General features: G+C 36.8%; 1 protein-coding gene across 4 annotated transcripts in view; it reads right to left on the reverse strand.

Moving 5' to 3' along the window:
- Positions 1–17,978, reverse strand: part of SUGCT (succinyl-CoA:glutarate-CoA transferase) — a 315,880-nt gene that overhangs the window by 118,589 nt on the left and 179,313 nt on the right. Inside the window, exon 13 of one of the 4 annotated variants that reach the window (XM_066323080.1) lies at positions 17,186–17,252. The exons of the other annotated variants lie outside the window; for them this stretch is intronic. Coding sequence (XP_066179177.1) covers positions 17,235–17,252 — 18 coding nt within the window. The 3' untranslated portion in view covers positions 17,186–17,234. Of the gene's footprint in view, positions 1–17,185; positions 17,253–17,978 lie in introns of those variants that run through there. 4 annotated transcript variants of the gene reach the window in all.

Below are 17,978 nucleotides of genomic sequence, written 5' to 3' on the forward strand. Positions count from 1 at the left end.
CTTTGAAGCAGCGAGAGGTTTTGTTGTTTTTTAGGTTTTTTTGTTCAGTTTTTTTTTTTTTTTTCATTCCTCATGCTTGTGGGCATTTTGTTTGTTAAATAAATATTTTTTTCCACTTTTCTCTGAGGAAATTCTTTTTTTCCTGGACTGGCTGGGAGTGGGGCCATTTGGGTTTGCTCCCCAGAGGAACCCCATTCAGAGGTTTCCTCCCAAATTTGACCAAAATCAGGACACATAGAAAGTAGGCAGTAGAATGCAAACTATCCATTTTAAAGCTTGTCTCAGGTCATGCAAAGCTGGCAGTGCATTGGGTAAATCTCTCTAGTGCTTCAGTGAAAAAATCACAGCAGGCAACTGGAGACAACATTGAAGGCTGCTCTTTCTTGTGTTGTGTTTGTTTGTTTTTCCTGTTTCTGGCAGCATATTGCCATACATGCAATATCTGTCCATTTCCACAGATTATGGCAGTACATTCAGCTGAACTAAAAGAGTTAAAGGAAAAAACCAAAAGGTAAGGTTCAAAGGGCAACAAATATCCAGGGGTCTTGGAATTCTGCAGGTGTGGGACTCCTGACTCTGGCTAGCTAATCCTGCTGTAGAAAACATTGCAGTCGTTTTCAGAGCTTTCAAATCTGCCTAGTTCCACCCAACCAGCATACAAATTTCAAAAGCTTGAAAAATCAAAGTTTTTTTTAAAAAGTGATTTTTACAGCCTGGTCCCTGACCTTGCATAAGAAATGGGGCAGGGAAAAAGAGGGGCAATCATCATTCAAAATAACTGCATTATTATTAACATAGCAGTGTAAGAACCAGTGGGGTAGAACCACAACAGTCTTCAGGATGTATTTTTAAGGATAAAACACAAATTCCTTTTTCTGTGACTGCTATGTTTTTTCTCCAAGAAATATCTAAACATTGCAAGTGTCAGCTCAGGCAGAAACCTCTTCCTCAGATGTTGGAAATCTGTAGAACTATGCAGATGTAACTATGCAGTGTTTTTTAGGAAAACCATATGAGGTTAAGCAGCACAAATCTGTTACCCTGCTATATTGCTGCTTGTTTTTTAAATATTTTTCACTATATCTCATTGTTTCTCCAGGAATATATTTGAGCTTGGTACAGTTAAAATACAAAAATAAAACAAATAACTGTTCCAAAAAGCTCTCTATGTCAGTAGATTAAATGAATAAATAGTGAAAAAGGAAGTGGGATTTATCCCAATTTACACAGGAAGAATGAAATTCACAGCTCTATGTTCATTAGTACTAGGTTACCAAAAAACAGTAAAACCAGAAAAATACTAGAAACAAGACCAGGCCTAAGCACAAGCATTTTTTTACCTCAAACTAGCTCATGTCATAATAAGAAAGTTACACTAGTGGTGAAAGGACAAGTCTGATCTAATAAAAAGGTTTGTCTGAATGTCACTTAAGAAAGATGACAGCCTTCCACGTACTATTTCAGATGCTTTGCCACATATTTAATATTTCTTAGAGTCGCTAAAAATAAAAGTGTTCTCATGATGCTGAAGTAACCATGTATATTAAAAAAAAAAAAAAAAAAAAAAAAAAAGGGAATTTTTTTTCAGTGCTATAGTAAAAGAGTTGAAAACAGGAAATCATGTAAGCATGGATAGCATAAAAATTTGTGCTGTGCTTTGGGCTTCCTACAATAAAGGAATGAAGCCCCAGCATGTCTTTTACACTGTAAACACTTCTTTGGAGTTAGTTACTCAGACTATTAAAAAAAAAAAAATTGACAGGAAAATAAAAAAATTTAAAATTATGTACTTCAAGTTTTGAAATGCTTGTTATAAATATTCATTAGGTTGATCAAGAGTTTGCGTAAGTGATGAATTCAGGTTAAAAGAAAAGTGTTTTAACAGCTTTTGGTCAAACACAGCATTCTCCACCAACTGAGATATAAACCAAAGATGCTCAGCAGAGGAAATCTGTTTTGCTCTTCTTGTCTTAGGCTGTTGGGTGAACATTTCTACATTTCATTAAGTTTCTACACACTTAATACCCTAATCATTATCATAAGTTAGAAGAAAAACAAATACTTTTATTCATAGGAATTTTATTTGCCAATGGCATTTTAGGAGTTTTCTACAAAATTACACCCAGACTAAACAGAAATAAAAGCAAAAACAGAGAAAAAAAGGCACTAGATTAACAGGAGAAAGCCCCTTAAAAACATTTAACCATTACACTTCAACTACTAATGTTGAAAGATTCAAAAAAATTTCAAAACCTCTTAAACTTCATTATGGTTCTTAGACAAAAAACAGGATTCCAATCCTTAAATGCAGGTGTTGTCCATTACGCTTCTAAGCAAACTTAACTCTAAGACATCTTTTCATCTGGCTGGCACTAACACCTCCTTCTTCACTTGAAAATGAAAAAGAAATAACAAGAAATTCTGCCCCATAGCAAGGTGAGAAACGTGACTCTTCATTAGTTAAAGAGCTGACAATTCCATTTCAAAATACCTACTTTCTTGGTTAATGCTAATCATCCCCTGTAACTGACAAGAAATTGATTAGTAAGAAACAAGCTTTTTTTACTGTATTTCAGTGTCTTCAGTTTTTCTCAGACAAGTTTATCAAGCATAACTTTTTGTCACAGTCTCCATCAAGGGCTTTTATATCTAAACTTAACTATTTCACTTGGAAGCACATCCCTTTAAAATAAAGTGTAGAACTCTAATAATAGGCTGCAAAATATGTATTCTGAAACTTTAAATCAACAGAATTTTAAATTAACTGACATACAAAATCAGTGCTCTCATTAAATACACCATAAAGAGCAGAGCAGCAAAAGCGCAGCTGAGGACAGAAGGTATACAACTTAAGTGAAATCCTTAGCTATTAAGAAGCAATGGAAGAGAACATTGCCATTAGATCCTGTTTTCTAAGTTTTTCAAGAGAAAAAAACCACAACAAACTGCCTTTACTTGTAAACATATGTCATAACAAAAAAATAAATTTCATAAATTGCTTTAATACATTTTTTTAATTTTCAGGTAAGATCCACACTATTGATGCAGTTGGAGATAAAATATAGGACAATCTAGCAACTTGGAAAAAACATGTCAGTTAAAAATGTTTTGCTTGTAGTGTTTATGAAGCAGCAATATCCTACACAACTGAGTAACTGGGAAAATTTTCAAGTACACTCCAACAACACATCAAATTCGAAGACAATATTCACTACGTTTTTGAAGTAAAATCTATCTTGACCACTGTTCCTTTAAGCTTCAGTGTCTCTCCTTAATCTTGGAGTATTTTCATTTCTGAATTAGCACCAGGGTCCTATACATCTAGTGGGCATTTTTCACCATGTAAAAGGGAATCCAACTTCACCAGAAACTTCAAGATTTTTGTTTTCATGAAAAAATGTATATAAAAGATTACCCTTATTGCACTGCAATAGCGATAAATTTCTATGCATAAGCTGATACATTAAGTCTATGAAGAAAACTATAATAAATAAGGAGAGGAAGAGAAAGATGGAAGGAAGGTTTATGGGATAGAAGAGCTATATTATTGGAAACTATGAATGAGCTGTCTTTTCTTGTCTACTACTATTTTATACTGAAAATCTATTAATTTAGAATGTTGTGGACTGAAGGAGAAGCAAATTTTGTCTATCTTGCCAAAAAACAGAACAAATCCTTGATGCAAACACATTCTGCTACAATGGTTCTATACTCTGTAACCCTCTCAGCAAAGCTCATCCATCTGACCACTTCACAATCAGATCTCTGACAGAAGCCTAAAGCAGGAGTTGGAATTTAATAAGTAACTGCACTGTAATAAACCTATAATATATCTTTTCCCTGCTTTTTCTGTCTCTGGTGAATATTTCAAGAAACACCGTTGGACTTAAAACCAGGATAGTTCACCTATTAGGGAAATTACATCATCTGTAGGTCAATTTATGAGGAAGCTAAACCGGACTTTATTTTGAATAGGGAAAAATTTCACTGTCAAGCTTTTTCAAACTGTCAGCTGAATACATGTCATTAAGAATAAGGCTGGGAGTTTTTTTCATTACTGTAGCCTTTAAAAGGTAATAAGCCTCCTCATATGGGGGCTACTTTGTGACAAAGCACTTTGAAATTAACATGTCAATTGTGTATGGTAAATTATATTCATGTATACATACTGTATTTGGGGGACATTTGTAGGCATAGAAACTCAAAGAATGGATTGCAAGGAAGAGGAAGAGAAAGGATTTCAGCCCGAGAGTACAATCTACATGTTATTTATGTGAATAGTATTCTTCACTTTGATTTGAAGAGAAGTTGCATTCTTCCCCAAAAGGACCTATAGATACCAATCTCTAAGCACATGTACTTGTTACAGTTGTACTTGTTACTTGTTATTTGAGTCCATCTTAAGACTGATTTCTGCTGCATCAGTGTATTAGTACTGTATTACATCCATGCAATATAAACTTACATGAGTCACTTTTATGGATTTAAATTTTGATTGTAATACTTTTTTGCATTCATATTTACAATGAATAGTAGGAACAGCGCTGCAAGCAGGCATTCACACATTTCTTTCATTAACATCAGCATTAGATATTTACTTGAGCAGGGAGGTTGGACTACGTGACCTCCCATGGACCTTTCCAACCTTAGCCATTCTGTGATTCTGGAATTCTGAGAACTACTGAAGTATTCTACGATATACTTACATATTTTAACCAATATCCTTAATGCGGTAATTACAGGAATCACTCCGTTTTATGACTGGTTGGTAAATTTAAAAATGCATATATTTAAGTATTTGCCTGTGTAAAACTGCATAGGCACAGGTTCCAGATTTTGGAATTGAGGTATACAAATCATGTGTTCCAAAAGGTAAGCAAGCAACAGCCATTGAACCACCAGAGATAATTACAAATTATTCCCTGTTTTTACCACACTCCTTCGATCTTTAATACTACACAGAGTGAGACTTAGTCAGAAAGGTTCTGGTACACTGAATTTTGAGACTGCATCAGAACATGACATTCAATACAACAGATAATTAGTTTGATAAGAAACAATAAATATTGCAGTGTAACTCACTGTACTTTCCCTGACACTGGCATACACAAATTTACACCAGCATGAAAACTATTGCAAAACATACGTCAAGTCATTTGTTCCTAAGCAAGTGAAAATAGCTCCTCTATTCAATAGACAAGGAGGAAATACTATAAGCCAAAGAATGGACAGAAATCAGGATGCCCCAAAGCTTTCCTGGAGTCCTACCAAAGAAACTTTAGTGTGGGGAGATTGGCTTTCCACAGCCAGCGTTTTACAGTCCCTCTGGATTTGAGTGAGCAACCTTAAACAAAACCTTAAAGTATGTAGCTTTTTAAAAGAGGGTGTTGGACTGAAATGCTTAACCATAAAGACCAGCTCGTCTTTCTTTTAAATCAACAGTTGTCCACTTAAGAGGCACCAAAGGGGCACTGTGGTTTTCTTTTAAAGGTTTAAAAAGAGAAGCAGTGAAAGAAATATACCCTCATATTTCCTTAAAATTACTTCTACTTCAGCAGCTTCTGAAGCACTGGACTGTTTTATTAAAATTGCCTCTTGGTAGTATAATAATGTTGCCAAAAATTACTGCTCATTGCAGTGAGTAAAAAGTCACTCTTCTCCTTAGAAAAGCTTTGAATTGTTTAGTCTGTCCCCCCAACAGTACCAAGTGAGCAAAGGGCATGTTTTTAAAAAATAAATTAAGACAAATAAAAAGCTGAGCACGATCAAATTGGATCCCTGTCTTCCCCCAGTAAATATGTCTAATATCACATACTTTTTCAGAAAAGGAAGAAGGGATTTCCCCTTAGTAACCTCTTGAGTGGGTGGGGGGTGGAGAGAGAGAATGTAATTGTTCCCAATTTCATTGTATGTGTTACTAAGCCGTGATGGCAGCCACATGCAGATTATCTCTCCTGTTACATAAAGTGCTCTCCTGCTGTGCCAATTCCCTGCCTGTATCCTGTGGTCTGTATCCTGTTACATAAAATGTTATCCTGTACCACCAATGTGCTGTGCCAAAGTGCTATTCTTTGCTACCACCAAGAGCTCAGATGCCCTTTGTTTTTGTGCCTACTTCTGCCCACATCTTAAAAGCCACCTAATGATTAAAACAAAACAAGAATACTTCTCACCAAACAGTGACGCTTTAGTTACACTGTAAAACAAGAAACAACACAAATTACTGTTGCTCAGGAACCCTGGAGGATATGAGACCACTGCACGAAAAATCACATCAGAGACAGAGTTGCCACAAGGCCCTCTGTGACTCAAAGGTTGCACCTTTCACACTTCTATAATTTATGGGTCAATCTGAAAGATGGAGTTTTATTTGTCTCAACATTTTCCAAAGGCAGTCCTGAGATCAGTTGTACTGCTTGAGATGAAAGCACCCTTGGAGTAAAAAACTGAGAATAGCTGCCTCTCACGATGTATTACAATAACACATTGTCAAAGAGTGCTGCTGCTCCAGCAATCTGTAAACATGCTATGTCATCAGAACAGTGCAGGAGTGATGATGTGTTACTGGAAAGATGGCAGCAGTGTAAGAAGAGCACATCTACAAGCAGAGCACACCTGACTACAGGCTGACAGCCAGTTCACTGGCCTTTTGGGTGGCCTAGCAGAAATGACACCTAAATCAGCTGCACTGGCACTACTGTTTCTGGCAACCAAAAGTGACAGCTCTTACATACACAAACATAAAGGTTAGGCAAAGGAGAGACAAAAGAGATATTGAATGATCAAATTTTTGTGAGGCCACAGAAAAGAGAATCTTATCTTGTAGAAAAGGTTTCTGGCCTTTTCTACAACAATGCTTTGTAAGAAGGGAATAAGGGCCATCAAAACTATATACTACTCTCTGAACCCCTGTATGAGGCTAAGGGACATTTTAGTATAAATCTTAAAATTCATTACTTTCGGTGTTTTTAAAATATTTCTCAGATCTCAAATAACCCTCTTGTGTTTGGTAACACGTTCATCAAATATCAATGCAGTCTATCATAAGGAGCAAAGAAATCCCTCAAACAAGAGTAAAAATAGCTCTGTCTGGTCAGTTTCACTTATGTAAGGATAAAAATTAACTTGAAGAATTAGATTTCAGCTTCACGGAATTGAACAGCCTCAATTCCAGTCACATGATGAAGGCTGGGGAAGGAAGATGCATTATTTCTTCATTCAAATGGTCCCTTGAGACTTACTTACATGAGGCAAAATCCTGATGCCATACATAAAGCATGCAAAAGGGCTTGTAAATATTAGTTTCCCCACAGTTTAAAATCAGAGTTCATACTACAAGAGGTAACTACAAAAAAGAAAAGAAAGAGGAAAAAGAGAGAGAGAGGGAGAAAGAAAGTACAGAAAATACAATGAAACCTTTTCACACTATTAGTCTTACAAATTGCCATTGGTGGATTCTGTTTCTGTGAAAACATGCTTGAAAAGATTAAAAGAGTTCAAGAATCAAATAACATGAAGAAAATCCCAAATCCTGTCACAAAACCTTTAGTTTATACAGAGAAACTAGCAGAAAAACAATATTCTTGTCTTCATCCAAAATCCACAGCAGACACTTTCTATTTGTTACCACTAGCTTTGAATTAGGACAAACATTGCTTAATTTTTGTGCTACAATAACTCTCTTCTAGAATCATGCAAGAAAATTGATTGGCAGTGAAGAGAGTTTAATGGGAAAAAAAGGAAAAAATCAACGGTAGAGAGTAGCCTCATGGTGTATAAACACTATGGAAGTTATTTTTTAGTTGTTGTTGTTTTTACTTGAAATAATGCAATCAGTATGTCTTTTCCAAACAAAAGTCCTTCTCCTGTAATGCTCTTTCTCCTGCACTTTATATTGTGTCATACATTCTTTATATCCCACTATCGCATCACTAGGGTCAAAGGCAGAAGATAGAAAAATTCCTTGAATAATATCCCAAATAAATTACTACTAACTATTATAATTCAACATGGGCATATAAACGGCACTTTAAAGAAAATTGAATTTGTTGAAAATTAAAGCAAACCTGGTGTTACTTTGAACAAGAGGTTCACTGATTGTTTTCAGATTTCTATAATAAAATAGGCTTTTTTGTTTTATGTTTTACATACCCTCTGAGGAAAGGAATTGTACCTCAAAACATATGGGTGTTCAGAATCTTTATTTTTAAATACAGTCCTCCATGCTCATAAAACCCTGATTGGAAGCCAAGAAACTTATAACAAGGTGCATAACAGCAAGCCTGAAAGAAAGCTAAAGATGAAGAAAAACAGAGCTTTCACTCATTAATTAAAATAAATAAGAGAGCCTAGAAGAGAAAGTGACCTTAATCTAGGGACAAATATCTGTGATTTAATTTAGTGACATCTTCTCACTATATGTGGGTGTATGGGCACTGAAATACACAAGAAGACAGACTAATAAACTGGCATTTATTTTTTGTAGCAGGCATGGTTTTTTCAGTCTATGCCATAGTCCTTTCCTTTTATTGCTGTAATATGTTACACTGAGAGTATGAAGGAAAGATTCTTCAATCTGAATTTTAGGGAACATTTTTATGCACAGCTTTTCTTCTAAAACACATGTTCTGTTACAACAACAAGCTTACATGGCTTATTTTAAACTATGTTATATAACCTATTAAATATGCCTTTATACACTGTGACTGAGTGTGCCTCACTAGGATTCAGTATATGCCTTGAGTGTATGTCAGACCTGTGTATTACACCACCTGTGAAGTGTGCTTCTCATCCACTAATGCACATGTGGATAAGCTTTTTATTATTGGGGAAATGCTTCATTTTACATTAAAAACAAGGAAAAATAAACACTCATTTTTGGTTGGGTTTATGCAGCTTCTCCTTTTATTACAAAAAGTCATTTCGGGTGAGGGGCAACAGCATGAAGATTATAATTGGTTTTAACTAGGTTGCTCAAAACCTTGTTTTTTCTGTTGGCTAATGGATTTATTTTCCCTCTCTCTGCCCTTAACTGGGGAATCTTTAGTACTTATCTGGGATGTATTCTGCATTTATCCTTTCATTAAAAAGTGCGAGTAATATGCCAGAGAGAGCACAGAGCTGTAGTTTAAAAGAAAAACTTGCCAATACAGTAGGAAGCAATTAAAAATACCATCCCTTTAAAAGGAGATGTCCTGTCCCCCTTCCCTGCTCTATGGTCTATCATATTCTCATACATTAATACCTTATGTCAACACATCACATTCTTCCCACGTGCACAAGTTTAGATGGAATGGAGATGTGAAACCTCTGCCTGCATGACTAAAGAGAGCATTGGTGTGATTTTTATAAAGAGATTCACACGAGAAGTCAGAGTGCAGAGCTGAATAGTGAAAATCCACACCCAGAATCTGAGCTCTTATATTTGCAAGCGTTTTCTGATATTCCAGATCTGTCTCCTCTTTAAAATCCCTTTGGACCTGGCAACCACCAACTTTCTTGTGGGCCTAAGAGCAGATGAAGAGGAAAAACTGGAGAACATTGTAGTTCAAGGACATTCATATTACACGAAGCACCTGCAATTAACAGTCTGCCTGCATGCACAAAAAGCTCGTTTGTATGATCAAAGTTGCACAGTTAGGCTACACGCACAGCAGTTTTATGAACAATCCTGGACTTCACAAGTTTTGGAAGTTGGGCTCGGCAACTATAAAATTATACACTTGATATATATTAGTAAGTACAGTAAATAAAGTATAATTAAAACAGACTACAATGTACTATTTTTCACTGCTTTTTATTTTTACTTCCCTAGAGCTACAAAATAAGTTTCTAATGAGCTTTGGGTAGTCACATAAACAGAAAACCTAACGTTGTAATGCCTGATAGTGATCTAAACTGCTTAGATATGTTTTGTATTACACCACAATACAGTGGTTTGTTCATGGAATGGAACAAAAAATTTCATGTTACTCATACTTTGGCCCTAGGCATGCATGTGTTGAAACCATAATCCCCGAACGTATTTCAGAATATGTTTGGACAACCTAGGTTTCTCAGTGAAAATGACCCAAAAGGAAAAACCCCTATCCATTAAAAACGTAAATTACTGAGACCTCAATGTTTAAGTGTAGCCTACAGCACATAAAGAAAAATTTCCAATACACTGCCTATTTTCCCAGTTTAAAAATAATAAGGAAGATGAGAAGGATGTAATCAGGAACCTTATAGAAAGGCTGTAAACTAGCTGTGTATGAATAAACATTCTATACAGCAGAAACAAAATATTCTATGTCAAGGCAGGAAATCTCCCTACTAAAATATCTTCAAATATAGTTGTACAGATATATACTCGTTTCACATGCAGGGGCTCTCCCTTAAGCTTTGCAACAGCCATTTTGTTTTCCTCTGGCGGGGAGGATAACATGAAAAGTCAGGGAAGACTGACAATAACATATAGTATTTTTTTCCCACTCTAGCAAATCCCTACAAGTATTAGGTAGAATCCTGCACACAAAGCATAAGAGTCATTACCTTTACACCCCCTCTGCAAGGCAGAAGGATTAACAGACAAGTGGACAGGCAGCCTGACAGACCAATAGAGAGGTAAACAGAGACTAAATGAATTACCAAGATTCAAACAATGAATGTGCTGCAGTCAAGAAATGGGTCCAGATACCACAAGTTCTTGTCTAGTGTTTCAAATACAATGTAATCTTCAAGAGGTGATACTTCTTTAGCAGGTAACAACTAATACACTTACATTACTTCTAGCTGTTTATTATTTTTTCTGTAAAAGGTGAACCATAGAATCAATTAGGTTGGAAATGCCCTTTAAAAACCACTGAGTCCAATCATGATCCCAGAACCACCAGGTTCACCACTAAACTATTTACCCAAGTACCACATCCACCTGTTTTTTGAACACTTCCAGGGACAGTGTTTCCACCACTTCTCTGGGAAGCTGGTTCCAATGCCTGGACTCTCATTCAGTGAAGAAATTATTTCTAATATTCAATCCAAACCTTCCATGGTTCAATTTAAGACCATTTCCTCTCACCCTGGTATTTGTTACCTTGGAGAAGAAGTTGATCCCCCACCTCACTACAACCTCCTTTCAGGTAGTTGTAGAGTGATTAGGTCCCCATTCAGTCTCCTTTTCTCCAGGCTAAACACCAGCACCCTCAGTCACTCCTCATCAGATTTGTGTTCATACCCTTCCCCAGATCCATTCTCTGGCCTTTCTCTGGCACCTCCATGTCTTTCTTGCAATGACGGGCACAAAACTGAACACAGGATTTGAGGTACAGCCTCACCAGTGCTGAGTACAGGGGAAATTTTCCTGGTCCTGTTTGCCACACTATTGCTATTACAGGTCAGGATGCCATTGACCTTCTTGGCCACCTGGGCACAGTTGACTCATGTTCAGCTGTTGACAACCAACACCACCAGATCCTTTTCCACTGGGCAGCTTTTCCAGCCACTCTTCTCCCAGTCTGGAGCTCTAGAAGAGATTGTTGTGACCCAAGGCCATTCACCTTGTTGAGCTTTGGCCCATCAGCACAGACTGCCCAGATTCCTGAAGCTTCAGTAGATTATTTTTGTAGCTGGTTAAATGCTTAATTTATGCATATGGACCAGAACAGGAGCTTGAAAACAAAGCACAGATTTGAGAAGGTGTAGACATAAAAATCTATCTTAATGTTCTTCAAAAATATAGTTTTTGTGCATTTCCTTCCTTTCCCAAACAGGGAACTAGAAATAAAAAATAAAATTCAAAAAACCCCTCAGATTCCCATTAGCATTATGTTCTTCGTTTAATCCTTTTTGATTTTCACTTCTTTGAGGTAATTAAAGAAATAAGCAGACTTTTTACTGTTTATATGAACATTGCTTGCAGGCAAATAGAAAAAGTGCTAATATTTGATTGAAACTCACAGAATAAAAATGGTCAACTGCTAATCATAGAAGGCTTACTACAAGATGGTACATGAAAAGCAAGAAAAAAAAGTGCAGTGATTAATTCTATTGTATTTTTATTACAGGAAAATAGAACAAAAAAGTGAAAATAGTTCCTTGAAATTAAAAAATCTCCTTTGGGAAGGGCTCCATTTTGGTTTAAATGCAGCACCATTTTACACAGCATTGGCTGTGAAAAGGGATTTTTCAATTGGTCTTTAATGGAATTTATGCCAGTTTTAAGGCCTTTTGCAAAGCCAAAGGAGCACAAAGAGCCTTGAAGCAAATTAAAAATCTGTTCTTTAATGTGCACACTACTCAAAGTAATAAAAGTTTTATTATTTTTTAAGTTATGTACACCCACTGTGCAATATCAAATACGCATGTTGTAAACACAGTGGACCGAGTTCAGACATGATGTAAGCATGTGTAACTCAACCGACTTCAAAGGGACCACTTGTGAAACAGAATACTACTTAGCATGGCTATGACTTGCAGGATTTGTGCTAAATTCCTCAATCATGTTGTTTTAAATAGATTTTTTTTTTTTTAGCAGGAAGTGTTACACAGCATCAAAAATAAAGGAGAACTGGGCTGTCAGTAATCTGTGGGGACAAGTATCAAAAGAATTGTTTGACTTCATGCAAAACACATAAAACATTTCAAGCAGACTGAAAAGAGCAGAGAAGGAGCACACTGAGATGTCATTTCAGAACAAGAATGGCCACAACTGCTTTAAACAAGAAAAAGCTAATAGTTCATATACGCTAATTGTGTATATAAGAAAAGTAATTAATGTTTAGGCAATGTATGGAGAAGAGAGAGGGCAAGAAGCAGGACCCATCAGTCTAGGGAGATGGGATCAAAATCAGGGAAATGTCATAGAATCAGACCAGCCAGAATGCTGTAACATGCACTAATACACAGATAGCAGCAGAGCAGGTAATAGGTGGTATTGATCTCATGGATCATTTACAGATATCCACTCACTCTTAAACTTTCCATCTTGCGTCTATTACACTGCCTGGCTGCATTCTTAGCAATCAAAATGCTTCTGGAAAATATACAGTGAAAGTGCACAGCTTGCAATGCAAGGAGTAACTTTGTTTGTTTTTTGGTTTTTGGGGGGGGGGGTTTTGAGAGAGAGAGAAAAATAGAGCATTAGACAATTCACAACCACAAAGACATTTCATCATGGATCATCAGTCTGCAGACTAGAAGCTTGAAATCAAGTGGAAAAGAAACTCAGCAAAGAAACCACAGGGAAGCAATATTGCTGGGAAAAAAAATACTTTCAGGAATGGAACCAGAAGAGACGATCAAAGAGAAAAGAGCTTTCTGATATAACCAAACAGAACTGAGCTTCTGACTTCTTACGCAGAGGAGGCTCATTCCCAAGTGTTGTCTTTTTAACAGTGTTGGTCAATGAAGACCTCATCTGGCAAAGGTACTGCAGTGTTTGTAATGTTTTTCTGACTTATGGCACAAAGGCACGTGAAGGTTGGACAAATTACTGTATCCTTTCTAATCCCACTGAAATCACTGTTTTGCTGTGAAAAACTCCAGAGGCACTTTATTTTGTTAATTTTAAAGTTGCAAAAGCAGTCTATTTCATGGAACAAGAGAGAATTTACTTCTTTCTGCAATAAGGGAGATGCTACAAGTGTCCTTTTTTTACATGAGCAAGTGGCTGACTTACTATTCCTCTTCTGTCAAAAGATATGGTGACAGAAATAATTTGTGCCCTGGGTAAGAATGCAAAAACCCAACATACAAATGTTTAGCAACTCAGTTTGAAAAAGTCACCTAAAGTGTCTTGCCAATTAAAGATAAGGTATGACTCTCAAAGTAATGTGAAAAAGAAAATCTAGTAAATACTCACACAAATATAAAAGCTATATCTTCAAATGCCAAGTATTAATACATGAGAACAGCTCTAAATGATCATACCACATTGGAACATAACTGAGAGAGAGGACAACTCCCCAGAATGTCAGATACCAATTAACTTTTAAATTATATTTATTGGCCTCAAGAGCATTACAGCTGATGTAACATTTGAATTATAGTAAAACTCTTCCTGTCTGAACACATTTGGTTGTCTCCAGGCTTTGATGATATCCTGAAGTTTGTACATCTTGCTACTTAACTGATATTCTTACCCAGTCAAGGACTGCAAGACCATGCAAAGTACAAGAGAGTAAAGAAATCACACTTCTATACACTGATTCTAGGTAATCAGCAAATAAATGAAGCTTGTTTTGTCATGCTTCATGCCTTAGAATTGTGCCTGAGAACACCTTCTCTTCAAAATGAATACATGGATTATCCATGAAAATTTTACATTGATCAAATAACTTCTGTATGCATAATTCCCCACGGAATAATGCAGTGATGAGTGTATTAGTAAGTCTTTCAGAGCAGCAAGTAGTGATATTTAAAACTCATCTTAAAAAACATCAGCCATTTCTTGGAGTCACTAAAGACTATCTAATCACTGACCTCAGGAAAAAGGGCTGTAGCTACATTTATATACTTGGCCCTAAAAAAAACAGGAAATAAATGTTTGATGCCTTTTATATTGTCATACTTCCACAATAGTGGGTTTTCAGTGTGTGGCCTATTAGAGATGGTATAAAGGGCCTAGCCCTAAGTTTCCATAGTTCTACAATTCCAAGTACTTCCCGTATCACAGAATATTATTCAATAAATGAAATATATATACATAAAAAGATGAGCACACAGAGTTCTAAAACTGTTCTGTGTATAGAAATTTGGGACGACCACAGATTAAAAAAGTATGTGATCACAAATAAGCTGTTAATTAAGAGGCTGAAGCAGACCAGATTTTATTTTGAAGACTGTATAATTATGAATTCAGGCCTATACTACAATGTGAAGAGATGGACTGCTACAATTTAACTTCTCAGTAATAGAACACCTACTGGTTAACTGTCTTCTCTCCCTGGATTTCAGCAAAGGTAATTGCAGGGTCCTGTTCCTGGGGAAGAATAACCCCCTGCACCAGTACAGGCTGGAGGCCAAACCTCTGGAAAGCAGCTCTGCGGAGAAGGACCTGTGGGTCCTGGTGGACAGCAAGCTGTCCATGAGCCAGCAGTGAGCCCTTGTGGCCAAGACAGCCAATGGTCTCCTCGGGTGCATTGGGAAGAGCATTGCCAGCAGGTGGAGGGAGGGATCCTGACCCTCTGCTCAGCCCAGGTGAGACCACATCTGGAGTGCTGTGTCCAGTTCTGGGCTCCTCAGGAAAATAGGGAGATGGAGCTCCTGCAGTGGGTCCATTGGACAGCAAGGAAGATGAATAAGGGACTCGAACTTCTCTCTTATTAGGAAAGGTTGAGGAGCTGGGCCTGTTCAGCCTTGAGAAGAGACAACTAAAAGGGGACCTCATTAATGTCTGTAAGTACCTGGAGGGAGCATGTCAAGAGGATTAAGCCAGGCTCTTCTTGATCGTACAAGAAATAGGACAAGAAGCAACAGGCAGAGACTGAGACACATGAAGTTCCACCTGAACATGAGGAAGAATTTCTTTACTGTGTGGGTGACTGTACACTGGAACAGATTGCCCAGAGAGGTTGTGGAGTCTCCCTCACTGGAGATATTCAAGAATGGTCTGGACACATTTCTGTGCCATGTGCTCTGAGATGACCTTACTTAAGAAGGGAGGTTGGACCAGATGACCCACTGTGGTTGCGTCTGAATTTACCCATTTTTCGATTGTGTGATTCTGTGACGCTGTGGTTAATTTTAAAAATTCTGAATGCCTTCAAATGGCAAATTCTTGTCTCTCTGTAATTTAGTATTCATCTATTTGCCAATATATTACCATTTTTATTGTCCTCTCATGCCAAAACAAACACTTTTCTGTGCATTTAATTGTCTTTTACATATCACAATACTGAATCCTAAAATATTATAAAAAGAAAGCATATAAAGAGTAAGACGTCATTCTGAATTTTGTTACAAATTCATAGTATTGAATGATTTGCATGATACTTTACTTCTTCTGCAGTCTTGCTTGAAATAAAAGTCAAAAGCATTCCAAGCTATTTAACAGAATGTCACTGTTTATGCTTTTATCTCTAAGTAGCTAGTAATGAAAGAAGAAAATCTAAAATCTCCCCCTTAGGTATAATTCCCTATGCTCTCTTTCTTGAAGGAACATTTCAGGGAGGAGTGATAAATATGATTTTAAGGATCGACTCTAAGAAAAATTTAAATTATTCATTGCTTTTAGCTTGATGATCATGCTACAAAGGGAAAGCTAGGGGTAGAATTCAATTCACATTATTCAAGTACCCAGAGCAGCCTTCAAAATCATGATCCTGAAGCCAGAGCAGCTCTAAAGGGAGCCAGCAAATACTGGGGACAGTGCAAGAGGGCCTATGGAGATCCAGTATAGCACCTCTCCTCTACTGCTGCCCATTATAGGGAGAATTCAGTTTGTTTCCAGGCCTCAGCCAGATAAGATGGGCAAAGTCAGGAGTGGAAAGAGAAGGGACAGGGAGGTTCTCTTGACAGTTTGTGTGTGAGATGCCACCAGTACACATTGGGAGGCATCTCAACTGCCTCACTGCAAGAGGAATTTTGTAGCCTTGCAATCTGGGATTAAATACATACACAAACGACAACCAAGCATACATCGTTAAAGAAATTCTGAAGTCAACAGACTGCACAGCTAAAAGTCTGAAACTTCTTGGTATTAAAAACAATTCTTAATGAGATGTAACAGTCAGGAAGACAAAGGAAGTAAGAGATGGCATGTCTTATCAGGTTCCCAGCCTGCCTGACTTGTTCTCACTTTTTGAAAATCATCAATTTCTTAAAGAGACCAAGTCATCATGTGCTTTTAACAATGATACTTGATTAGGTTTGTTTATTTTCCTGATGCCTGAATAGATTTGTTTGTATTACTTTCTTTTCATTGATTTGTTTATTGTTGCTATTTATGTTCTGAAATATACAGTACAATAAACTTCATTCAGAAGACTTGCTGTGGATTGATCTTTTAAATTTATCACAAGTAAAATCTTAAACTTTCCCATGATTCAAAAGACAGGGGGGTGGGGCGGGGAAGAAAGTATGGATCATATTAACTTAATTCAGAGAACTGATGTAAAAACCCCAGGGATTAAACAGATGCATGCAGGTTCTCTCATACAGTCTCAAACCAGATTTGTGCTAACAAGATTAAATTTCATACCTTCGAATGTTTGGGAGTTCGTTTTGCATGCCTCTATTCAGATAAATGTTCTTCTTTACTTCAATGGGTCTAACTGCATGAGTAACAATGGCTTGTGAGTTTGCATATGTAAAAGTGCCTCTATAAGGTAAAATAAAATATGCCCAACCCGAATACATACTTAACAAGAGTCCTTGAGGAGATTAGGATCAGAAAGGCTAGTACAGAATCTTAAAAGAAATACGAATGAACCACAAAGTATAAAAATTTTAAGTAGGAACACTCAACACAAAATAATGATTCCTGTTTGAAAAACACCACATTAACACAAAAATCATGACTTATGCAAAGAGAGGACTAGCTATTGATAAGGCCCAATTATTTCCATTCTCCATGCAGGAAACCTTGGAAATTGACATACATTTATCACAGAATTACAATCTTGAGATTAATCCTTCAGCATGGACGCTGACCATGTCATGCATTGACAAGTGGTTTGTTTGCAAAACCAAAAATCAGTTCTGCTAAAGTCTTTTATAGTAATTTTCTCCCTTTTTCTTCAAATGTGTTTTGCTCTGCCGTGACAGAAAAAAAAAAAAAAAAGCCTCTTCCAGTTTTTGGTAAGCAAAATATTGTTGGGAAAAAAAACCCAAATCTATATCTATCTATCTATCTATATCAGAATGCAGATAAAAATAACAGCTGCATTTACATTGTCAGCTAGTGGTATTTGCAGACTGGATTCTGACTGAAGAATTCCAAAGTATTTCTACCCATTTCAGTGGAGTTAGGCAAAGCATGCATCATTAGAACAAAAAGA

This window comes from Sylvia atricapilla, chromosome 1, assembly GCF_009819655.1.
Source record: "Sylvia atricapilla isolate bSylAtr1 chromosome 1, bSylAtr1.pri, whole genome shotgun sequence".
NCBI lineage: Eukaryota > Metazoa > Chordata > Aves > Passeriformes > Sylviidae > Sylvia > Sylvia atricapilla.